The sequence below is a fragment of the Copadichromis virginalis genome, linkage group LG16, assembly GCF_057382275.1.
Source record: "Copadichromis virginalis isolate Kocher_CV1m ecotype Utaka linkage group LG16, C_Virginalis_male_GT1.1, whole genome shotgun sequence".
Lineage (NCBI taxonomy): Eukaryota > Metazoa > Chordata > Actinopteri > Cichliformes > Cichlidae > Copadichromis > Copadichromis virginalis.
In genome coordinates, this window is record NC_140633.1 from 17,342,961 (window position 1) to 17,354,938 (window position 11,978).

The window sequence follows — 11,978 nt, forward strand, 5'->3', positions numbered from 1 at the left end:
ATGTGTATATATGTATATACATATATATGTGTATATATATATATATATATATATATATATATATATATATATATATATATACATATATATATATATATATATATATATATATATATATACATATACATATATATATATATATATATATATACATATACATATATATATATACACACACATATATATATATATATATATATATATATACATATATATATATACACACACACACACACACACACACACACACACGTGTGTCTATATATATATATATAGACACACGTGTGTGTCTATATATACACACACAGTACAGAGAGAAGGTATTTAAAAAAAATAATGAGATACATTGTTACAAAGTCAAAAACAGTGCGGCTCATACAACATATTTGATTTATGCTACATAATTGCACATGCTACATATATTCTAAAAACAACTGTTATATGAATGTTTGTTAAAATATAGATATATACATATAAGCTACATCATTAAAACTACCTGCATAAGATTGTGTAGATCCCTATCAGTCAGCCAAACCACTTCTGATGCAGTGGCACAAGGACAAGGGACCCCTGGGGTGTCCTGTGGGTTGTGGCACCAGGCTTTTGCCAGAAACTCTTTGTGCCCGAGTGATTGTGGGGGTCTGTCTTTTGTGGATTGGGATTATTCCAGCTCATGATCAGATTTCTGTCTGGCTTGGAAAATCCACTTAAGAAATCCTGCATTTGTTAAAGTCAGATCAGAAATAATAAGGGGAAACAGGGTTTTCCACCTATGACAAATGTGCTTTGTAATGAGGTGATGGATTCTTTAAAATAAATAGAAAGCTAATGCAGGGATGATAACTAGTTACCCAAGACACACAGCTGCTCTTCATGTTCATTTATTCTGTTATACACACACACAAAGAAAAAACAAACAAAAAAACCCCAACTGGCACAAATGATTTTGAGATTTGACTCAAGACAAAGAGCTTCTCTGACTCAGAGTAACCCGCTCTGACTTCCTTTCTGAAGTCTTTCTTCCCCTTTGACCCATTCTCGCTCTATGCTGTGGTGATTGTGGTTTCAAAAACACCTTTCTCTGTGCTCATTCTTGACCTCACTGCGCAGAGTACAAAGTCTCTTTATTTTCCATCTTCATTGAATCTCCACTGCTCAAACTCTGCAGATGTATTATCTCTCTCAGCTTTTGTCTGAAGTCCTTACATGCAAAGTAGTAAATGAATGGGTCGAGGCAGCTATTTAGACAGCTGAAGCACAGAGACAGCTTGTAGGCTGTGTAGATAGACTTCTTATAGTAGAGTCTCAGCACGCTATGTATCAGCAGGAGGATGTTGTTTGGACCAAAGCAGAATGTGAAGACTAAGAGAACAATGACTGCCAGACGGATTGCTCTCTTTTTCTGGGATGTCTTTGAATCACTGGCCAGCTTGCGTATGACACTGATGTAGCAGAATGATGTCACACAGAATGGAAAGAGAAAGAGAACGAAGACCATGCTGAAGAGGAAGGCTGCCCAGGCCGCCATGGATGGAAGCATTTCTGTCTTCAGTATATCAAAACAGGTTGTAATGTTAAGCTGAGGAACGCGATAGGTCAGGTCTGTCGTCATCAGTGGATACAGAGTGCTCAGGACCAAACCCCACATGACGAAGCAGCTGATAAAAGCGATCAGTCTCTTCTTCCTGATCCGCCTGAACAGCATGGGCCTGACAATGCCCAGATAGCGGTCGATACCGATGGCCATCATTGTAAGGATGGAGCAGTACATATTGGAGTAGAAAACGAGGGTCACAAAACTGTAAATGGGAAGAAAGAAAAAACGTTTTCTGTTTAATTGCTGGCTGAAGTAAAAAAATAATCAGTAACAGGTTCAGGAAAATGAAGTGAATCTCGACTACACTTTCGTATATTTTCTATTTAAAGATGTGACTACTTTCACTGTCATAGCATCAAGACTGTCACGCTCTGTCTCCCTTGAAATATCTGTATAAAATCAGTGTAATAGAAGAAAAGCTGTGGCACATGTATATATATACCTTGATATATCTATATAACTTTGTTGTCTTCAACGCAAGTTTTTTCTGCAGATTAATCAATAATCCCCCTGTCCCATTAATGTCCGAGTTTAATAAAAAGTACCTGCACATGTTTGGTCCCAGATTCCATTGATATCCTTGGAGCTGGTAGGAGATCTGAAAGGGCAGAGCAGCACCGAGAGCCATGTCGGTAAGGGTAAGATTTATCATGAAGATGATGGAAGGAGACTTGGGAGAGGTACGGAAGAGGAGAAGCCACATGGACAAGCCATTTCCCACCAAGTTAATGCCGGTGATGAATATGTACAAAATAGAGATAGAGATGGCGGCGCCAGAATTCTGCAGAAAGTTTATCGTGGCGTTGTCTAGTTTGCTGGAATTCACCTTCATGTTTGAAAGCGAGCGGTCTCTCGTCACCTGTGTGCAAGGGTTCAGAAAAGCCTTGTGAGGTTCACAGAAGACAAGTCAGTTTTTTCACAATATACTGGTGGAAGTAAAGAAATGTTATTTACACTCTAAAAATATATATGTTGGATTTACCTAAACAAGCATGCACACCAATCGCTTAATAAAAAAAGAAATAAAAAATCAAGCAGCTGAAAGTAGCCTCTAATATTACAATGGCAAGTCAGAAATCTTTTTTTAATTTTGAGTGTGAAATATTTACATTTGAGTAAGTCATGTAAATTTAATGTACCCGGCCAAAGTAACCAAGCTTAATTAATGACTCCATTTCACCATTCCTTTGTGCTGTACCCTGTTTGGTTACATGATAACAGCTTTTTGTTAACATCTGAACAGCAGCCATGGATGAGCACACCGAATGGATAAACACCGACACTGCTCTCGCCCACACAAGCATTGGAAACCACATCACTTGTTCCCAACAATGAAAGTGTAAACACAATCTTAACTCAAATGAAAATCACAGCACAACTAAAAAAAGAGAAAAGAAATAAATCAGTGCAGAACTGTCCTGGTGACAAAAGTGTCAAAATCAACTAAACTTAGCACTAGTGTAACATTGCATACACAATTTAAAGTACAGTTGGAGGGATTGTTTGCACTGACAGCTTGCAGCACATCTTGATGTCCTGCATTTCTCATACATCAATATAAATGACTGAGGGAAGAAAAAAACCCTCTGTCTGAAGTGCTGTTACAAACAGTATTTTGCTGCAGAAACACGAATGATTGATCTCAAGGTGTGAAACAAATACCTTTGCCCTTATTCCAGGAATCTATTTCTGTGTTGATGTTCGCGTGCGAGCAGCACATGTGTCGGGTGGAGTTTTCACACAGGAAAAAGGTATGCATGATTTGTGGTGCAGAGTGCCAACTGTTGCTATGGCTTATTTTTTTCAATCTTGTGAAATGCTCTGGGGAGCTGATTTGTAACCTGTAGCAAACAATATCCTTAAATTCAAATTCAAATTCAAATTCAAATTTTATTTGTCATGTACACAGTCATACACAGTACGATATGTAGTGAAATGCTTGGACAACTGCTCGTGACCTAAAGAAAACAAAAAAGGAAAGGCTATGAATAAGATAGGAAATAAATATGAAAAATTAAAAAGGGTAAATTTAACTAGGAAGGAATAAAATATAAATTAAGGTTAAAAATGAAATAACTGTACAACACAAATTAGAATGAAGGGTAAATTTAACTGGGAAGAATAAGATAAAATATATAAATTAAAGTTGAAAATAAAATAACTGTACAACAAAATACACAATACACAATAAAAGGCTTAAAACCGTAAACTGAAACTGCGAGACGATGAACGCTACAGCAAAAGCAGTGAATACAAGCACTTTTTCCTCACGCGCCATGGCCCGCATGGCAATCGTGGTGAACAAAGTTACCACATTACAAAGAAAGGTGAAATCTACAGACCACCAACTTTGAGTCATTGAAAGTTTCTTTCAGTTTTAAGCCATGGGAATTACGTTATTACTTCATCGCTGTTACTGTTAGTGACGACAACACCATTTTGGTAACTTACCCTTTTTCATTTCCTGAAAACTATTTCTCATACCACTATAAAGGCACATTTTTACTAATGTGTTCTTCAGAATTATATTTTAACATTACATAAACTCACTCACATTGCCTCTCATGAAATTTGTTCAAACTGTTGTCGCCTCAACGCTGTCGTAATCGTTTCCTTTTTTAACTTTTAACTAAAGCACATGTATTTAAAAAAAAAAAAAAAAAAACATCATGTTGAATCTACTATTAGTGAAAAGGTAAAAATGAATACAAACCATCTAAAATAATAACAATAACAACTGGGCTCGTCTTTATTCAGTAACACACTGGGAAATAATGCGTATTGTATACAAGAGCTGAGAACTCACCTTTGCGAACACACGCTGAAGCCACAAGTTGGCATCTGAGTGTCAGTTATAGATGGGTTACAGATATTGTGACTAAGAAAGGCTGCTGAGGAAATGGGGGTTTCAACTTACGGTGCCAGAATCGCAGGAAATGGATCATGTGACAATCTTTATCCTACCAACTGCACTAACGGCCACCCATTAGATTCAGTCTTGGAAATTACTTGCAACAAGGCAGACATGTGTGACTCACCTCAAGCTTATGAGCACACGTTTACTTGCCACGTTCCCTCACATGCTCGTCTTATTCCTTCCCATGTTCGCCATAATAACTTCAGCTATGGCGCTCCTGTGTAATCGGTTATTTAGTAAAACATTGTGTGACCGAACTCTACTGAGAGCTTCTAAGAAATGAGACTGGAAATGTAAAAACCCACTATGTTTGTGTACAGATTTATAGTAAACTTCTTAAAGTCTTTGGGAGTTCCCAGAGTGTCATAGTGTCTCTTTCGCTTTTGCTCATTAAGTGAGATTATAAAGAAGAGAGAAGGCATAAAGTAAAACCTGTGACATGTATGCCAGTGTGTGGCGAGGAGGAGGAGGGGGGATAAATTTGAACAAAAACTGAGCAAAAATAACAAAGTTTAAGGACTAAAGACTATAAAGAGGGATCGTGAGAGAGTTTTTAGGTCTGAGGAAATACCAACTGCCACCTTCAACACCTATATGAAAGTGTGAACATATACCCACGAATGTGATATTACAGTTGTTAAGAGTCTTGTGAGTGAGAATGCATGTTTTTCGCACATGTACATGTGTGCTCTTATTCTGCTGGTTTCCTGTTGATTATGATACTTCTGCTTTATCTGGGGGAAAGATGACAAACTGTGTCTGTGAGGATATTCTGAAGAAAGAGCAAAAACAAAATGCATGAGCAACTTTTCTTCAATGTCACTTGCGACCCAGCCTTCAACAGTCTCACTTCACCAACTTTACTCTTCCTGCAACGACCGAATACCAACTATATTCATATGCAAACAGTAATGACTCATAACTAGCAACTGTTAATGCATATTATGCACAGGTAAATCTGGCTTCACCCAAACTGTTAGACAACCACACTAACAGAAAAAATTAACGGTTTAGTCTTTTTATTTTATCACACTTATGGAAAATTAAAGCAACAACAAAATGATCCAAGAGGTATTACATGTTTAAACACTGTCAGTTTCCATGTTGGGACACGTGCAAAAACAAAAACAAAAATATAAGGCTTTTTAAATGAATATTTGTAGCTTCCCCATTACATTTAGTTGATGGCTTTATTAGAAAACCATGCAAAGAGCATAAAAAATTAATAGTGGTCACCCATTGGTGCCATACTTTGCAATTTTACATAATTTATTTCTAGGAAATACTTTATAGAAATGTAGAGAATGTGTTCTTCCTGGCTCCTGGGTGATCAAGTACAAAGCTTGGCTCACACGCAAAAACAGGATCTCTGTTGTAGAGACAGAGACGCCTGAAAAATAGGATGGACCAAATTTAAGACACGCAAGTAAAATGGAACATTTCCCCTCATTCGCTCGCTTTTACACACAACAACACACACAAAATTTCCTGCCTGGCATTGTTTACATCCATTTTCTATACGTTCTAGTTGCAATATTCTTAGTTTACATAAAATCTATAAGAGCATTATAAAATATACATGATCTGAGAACTATAGAGGATGCAGAGGATGAGGCAATGGTCTCACAAGTAAACTACTGATGGATGCTGCCAATTAGCTGCCTCCCACAGGGATCACACTTCAATATTATCACTACACAGAATGACACATAACTGGCTCAAGTGCTGATGAAGTTGAAAGTAGCTAGCAGAGCAGTTTCAGTAGCAGCTATAGCGCCAATCTCTGAATGAGAACACAGGAAGAGCAGGGCATAAAACAAAAAAAGATTTGTTTCACTGTTGTGCTATCATTCTGGTATTCTTTCCTCCAAGTCTTCATGCTCGAGCAGGCAAAAAACCCCCAAAACAGAATCCTGACCAACACCCAAATCTCTGAATTTCATCACACCTAACACACAGAAAAATTACTACTAGGCTGCTTTTGAAGTGATTTTTCTTTCTCAGCGGGGTATATTCATCTTGAAAGCTCAATGATAACCAGTCGAATCTGTCACCACCAACTTAGGTGAAGGATGAATAATTAACTCGTTTTTACCCCTTAAAGCGTCCACACTGCTCACTGCTCATCTTTACTTTTCTCAAAACCTTTCTCCAGCCCCGTTGCCATGGTCGCAACCTCATAACAGTGCTCCGTCCTGGATTCAGGCGAGTGGCCCACAGGGATGCAGTCGTAGCCTTTGCCTGCCGAGCTCATGCGCTTCCGGTTGCGTGCACCTGGCTGATAGAGCTGCATGGCTGGACGGTCCTGCAGGGAGAAAAGAGCGCAGGGACATGGGAGATACGCTATATAGTAGCAACTTGATTACACTGAGCCTACCTACTATGTGTGGTTACTTGCAATTTGTGATTACAATAGTGCACACTATGGGTGATTGCAGTAACTATCTCCAAGGTTAAATACCATTCATTCAATTTCTAAAAGGGATCTGCTTATTCATACACAACAAAGCAAGTTCACAGTTCTTTTGGGTGAAACTGCTGCATATAAAGCTCTACTGAAGTGTGTGAATGTGTGTGTGAATGGGTGGATGACTAGATATGTAGCGCTTTGGGGTCCTTAGGGACTAGTAAAGCGCTATATAAATACAGGCCATTTACCATTTACTGAAGTATTTTGTGATTCCAGTGGGAGTTGCACAGAATCTGGTAAATTGCTTCAAATAATAGGGTATTAAAAATTGTTATTTTGGGGGTTGAAAACCGTGTGGCTGAAAAAGAACAAAAGCAAACAAAAATAAGTAGTGAATTTACAGCTGCTGGCATCATCTCTGCTTGAAGCCTGAGGCTACACTAACTGACACCTAGCTCTAAACACAAATGAAGCTGTGAAACTGACAGCCTTCAAACAACAGTGTGGGTTTCACAGGTCTGAGAGTCTGGCAGGAGCAAAAAAAAAAGTTGAAAAACCCACTGATGATATCTTTGTTTATGATGCATTTAATAGTGTTTTCACAGGCCTGCTTGGAAGAAACATAAGCTGGCCTACTATCAGATGGAGACAGTCACACATAAATCAATATCTGAAACAAGTCTACACAGATGAACAAATTAGTGATGAAACAATCAGCGATCGCCTTCTCCCCATTCTCATGCTCACCTTCTCGCTCACCTTGTTTCGGAGGCGTTCCTTCCTGTTACCCAGGTCCTCTCTCTCCTCCTTTCCTATCTTGTCTCCACTGTCAGGACAGTAGGAATAGCCATGATGGTGTCCTTCTTTCTTTGCTCGGTCCTGGCAGTAGCCCTTCCCCCATTTGGTCTCATCCTTCCGCCGCATGAACTTGTCAAACTCATAGTGATGCCTCTGTCGTTTCCTCTCTTCATCTTTCCCACGGTGATCCTTATCTCTCTGCCTGCGCCCATGCTGTTCTCGCTGCTCCTTGTCACTCTCAGGCTGACCTCTAGTGGTCAGAATATAGATTGCAGAAACACCAGGTTAGACACCACGATGCTAGTTGCAAAAGATTTGCATTATAAGACATCATGGAAGGTTTTTAAAAGTATTTTTTGGTTTTTCTGCAATACAATTTGTAATTATTAACTGTATATTAATGCTACAAAGATCAATGATTGTCCTTTAGAATACATAAAATATTGCGGCTAATATGTTATGTTAAATGCAATCAAAATATTTACGGTATTGATTTATGTTTTGGTACATATATATGTCTGAAAACTGTCCATAGGGGTGCCGTATTTTAACTAGTAGTGATCTAATTCTGTCAGCCAAAATCAAAACCAGTCAACATGTCTGAATGATTTCACAGTCCTTACTTGTCTTTGGGGTCCTTTGACTTTATTTGTCCTCCAGTTTTCTCCCATTTGCCTCTGTCTGTCTCTCCAGTGTCACTCTTGTCCTTCATTCGGTCTGAATCCACATCATCATCCCGGTCACTTTTCTTAAGGAGCTGAAGGAGCACAAATAATACAGAAAAAACTCCATGTCTACACGCCACTGCATGATCTAAACAACAATGGTTATTTAATGAGATTTTTATGCTGACTGGCTACCTTAATTTTAATGTCTTTGTCAGACAATTTCTTCTGCTTTTCTGCCTCTTTTCGCTTGCGTCTCTCCTCCTCCCGCCGCTTTCTCTTTTCCTCCTCCCTTTGCCGCTTCTTTTCAAGCTCTCTTCTTCTTCTCTCCTCTCTCTTCTCCTCTCTTATTCTCTGTCGAGGAAGATGGGACAGCTTGAAATAGATGTTTCACATTTCAAAAACACTTTGGAGATAGCTTCGCCTTCCTACCTGTTTCTCAATTTTCTTATTTTTGATGTACTCCAGCAGCGGTGTCGTCCGTTTGGCTAAAATCAAGAAACAATAGAATCAGTTAATCAATATATAAAAATCTGTGGTACGCTATTAGTAGGCAGATGGACACATGAAGATATTTTACTGTACCTATGAGCTCTCTGGTCTTGGCCTCTATCTCTCCTAGCAGTGTCTCAGGGTTGGCCATAGACTTCTCCTCGTCACAGGAGTAATTCTCCAAGAACCGCTTATATTCTGGATCTGACCCAGAATGGAACAGATACTAAATTAACAAGTTCTGACCTAAATGTGTCCTATTTAAACACTTTTGATTCTCTGAACATCCTAAACCCATGTAAGAATGACAAACTGTATTTAGGACAGCTTTAGAGCAGGACAGACTCTAATGTATTTTACCTTCTTCAATGCTCCCAGCTTTGGCATCTTTTTTCTTTAGCTTCTTCTTCGAAATCTTTTGAAAGGGAGCAAACTCTACGACTGCAGGATACTCTTGGCCTGAATAAATATTGAAACAGAAAGCAGCCCATCACTGACAGACTAGCTATCAGATAGTAACAATGGCAACAAAAGTTTTAAAGTGACCTCTTTGCCCATAAAGATTATCCTGTAACCGTAAAGCAAACATGCTTTTATTTGCATTTAACATAGCAGGATAATGTGGCCCTGTGTGCCAACAGTGATGCAGTGACAATAAAGTTAAAATGTGTTAAAAGCAGGCAAGAAGTACCTTTGTTGTCTATGAAGACATAGCCATCAAATCGGTCCCTAAACAGCAGGATATCCTCAGGGTTTTTAAAATTGATATACGCTCTGGAGAACAGGTGGGGGTACAGACTGTGAAGAGAAAATGGCATCCCAAAATTTCATAATTACATTTGTAAGAAAACAGAACTTTTAATCACCTAGTTCAGAAAATATTGATACCTTTGATCTGCTGGGAAAAACTCAAAGTAGTCATAAGATGGAAGTGGACTCAATTGCTCTTCTAGCTGCTCCTTTGACAGGTTGGGTGGGAGCCTTCGAATCACCACCTATAAGCATGTTTGCATGTTTGTTATTTTTATTTAACATTTGTTTTACACAGAAATACAGTAAGATAAATAAATCCATCAACTTTACTAAGGCACAACATATACATACCCCAAAAACCCCCTCCATATAAACTCATGTTGTTCAAAACTTGACACCAAAGAGCTACTTGAGGCAAATGCGCAGTCATTGAAACTATGAAAATATTAACTCAACAAAGAATTTAAACAGGCTCAAACACGATATAGCGATGTAATAAAACATTAGCAGTGATGGGAGCCAACACACTAAACAATTACTGAGTGTCTGCTGCAGCAATTCTTACATTCAAAGAACACGGGAATGATATTAAGGCCTAAAAGTGGGGTTACTGGGCATGCATGCTGAAAACAAGAAGTGTATCGGAGACAGTTTTGAGAATCGCCAGCAGTCGTATTCTGCATTCCGTTGAACGTTACATGGGAATGTCATCATAAAATACCAACGTGAAGAGTCGTTACATGAAATGAAATCAGACTTAAACGTGACATGTAAGCTGAGAGGAGGCTGTAAGTGGGTGAATCCACGGGATCGTCGTGAATCCACTGCCTCAAACTCTCGTCGCTGTCCGCGGTGCTGAAACGATCCCTCCGCGTCTCCTCCATGACGGCCCCCCCAAGCAGCGTAAACAATGCGACACGGTTCAAAAGCTCAGCTACCCACCTTTGTAAACACCTCTTTCTTCTCTTCTTTCTGCTTAGGGTTGCCGGAAGTGTTTTCCTGCTCTCTTGGGATGTCCCTAAACTGTATCTCGACGACGCTTTTCTCCTTGCCCACGGTCATCTGGTCCTTTTCAGACCGCATCTCTCTCCATGTCCCTTCTCTTCGCCCGCGTTAAGCCACCGAGTGCTCGCGAGAATACAGTGATGTCGCGAGCGGACAGAGGCTGGAAAAGACAGCTTTGATATCCCGAAGGCCGAAAGAACAGGCGGCAAACTATTTAATCAACAAACATTGTTATCGCTTTTATAGCCTTTTTGGAGTCTCTCTCTCTGTTTTTAAGCGGTTTTATGGTATGAAGTTTACGTAGTTTCCCTGTATGGAGCTGTTGTTCTAGCTTGGTCAACAACTGAAAGAAAAGAAAAGAAAATTTAAAAACTAAAATAAAAAAAAAGCAAAACAACTAAAATAATAGAAATAAACAATTTTATAAATAAACAAGGGAAACTATCCACTTGGTTGAAAAACGCATTTATTTAGTTTAAGCATCCACAACGGTCTTTAATCAGTACCGAAAAGTACGTAAGAAACAGTTCTTGCAATAATTACACACTCCCACTCACGCAGTGTGTATGTAACTCTATAAGACAGGCTCTTTCGGTGTCACTGTGAGGATCCCGAGGTGGGCTTCATGTCGCACTGACTCGCAGACGATGAGCTGCCCGCAAAACTCCACGATTCATGGCAGGAAGACTGGCTCGCTGACCGCCCGTGGATGTCTCGACAGGGAACTGCAAAAAGGTCAACAAAGCCATCTCTTCACATCGGACTCGGCATGGATGTGCACACGGCAAACTGGCGAATTTGTCCACAGTGGAATAAACCTCACACTTTTTCAAACCTATTTTTATAAACAAGTACTTTTATTCTTTCCAAGTACAAACAAGTTTTTTTCTTTAACTCAGCACTGAACTTAGGTTGGCAGCACACTCACTACTTAGGAAGGTTTCCTTGCTGCTTCTGGTCTCTGCACACAGCCGAGGTCCCTCTGGTGTCGACTCTGAGCTCTTCATGCTGGGGACAAAAGTGGAGCAGGTGTCCAAGTCCCGGCAGACCTTATCGTGGGTGTAAATGCCGGTTGACTTAGTTGGAGTGCAGCCCATCTCTCCACGCTCTCCATTGAACAGAAGGACCCCACGGTAAATAGCACAACCCTATCTGTCCTGTGGCTCTCAGAGAAGCGATGGAGACAAGTTCGGTGTTTTCACTCGAGCTCAGAGATCCCACCCCTCTCCTTAACTGGAATAAGACACGTGAGAGGCTGCTCAATGCTGCAGGTTAGTTCAATGCTGTTGATCTGCAGCAGATTCCTGCCTTTCCAATCAGCTTTTTAAAAGTTTTAAACAC

General features: G+C 39.6%; 2 protein-coding genes across 3 annotated transcripts; both read right to left on the bottom strand.

Moving 5' to 3' along the window:
- Positions 1–226: 226 nt before the first annotated feature.
- Positions 227–5,466, bottom strand: p2ry8 (P2Y receptor family member 8). Its single transcript, XM_085435651.1, has 3 exons — positions 4,404–5,466; positions 2,143–2,456; positions 227–1,799 (listed from the first exon to the last, which is right to left on the bottom strand). Exons 2-3 carry the CDS (start codon positions 2,427–2,429, stop codon positions 1,100–1,102), a joined length of 987 nt encoding a protein of 328 aa, XP_085291777.1. The 5' UTR covers positions 2,430–2,456; positions 4,404–5,466; the 3' UTR covers positions 227–1,099.
- A 50-nt stretch (positions 5,467–5,516) lies between these two features.
- Positions 5,517–10,775, bottom strand: upf3a (UPF3A regulator of nonsense mediated mRNA decay). Of its 2 annotated transcripts, none has more exons than XM_085435649.1 (10): positions 10,575–10,775; positions 9,768–9,874; positions 9,571–9,677; positions 9,240–9,338; positions 8,973–9,083; positions 8,820–8,875; positions 8,583–8,741; positions 8,346–8,479; positions 7,672–7,972; positions 5,517–6,819 (listed from the first exon to the last, which is right to left on the bottom strand). In XM_085435649.1, the coding sequence occupies exons 1-10, from the start codon at positions 10,713–10,715 to the stop codon at positions 6,631–6,633; spliced, it is 1,404 nt and encodes a 467-aa protein (XP_085291775.1). In that variant the 5' UTR covers positions 10,716–10,775; the 3' UTR covers positions 5,517–6,630. The 2 variants fall into 2 exon arrangements, with proteins under 2 accessions (XP_085291775.1, XP_085291776.1); XM_085435650.1 differs by having other exon boundaries at positions 7,684–7,972; positions 10,575–10,774.
- Positions 10,776–11,978: the final 1,203 nt, after the last annotated feature.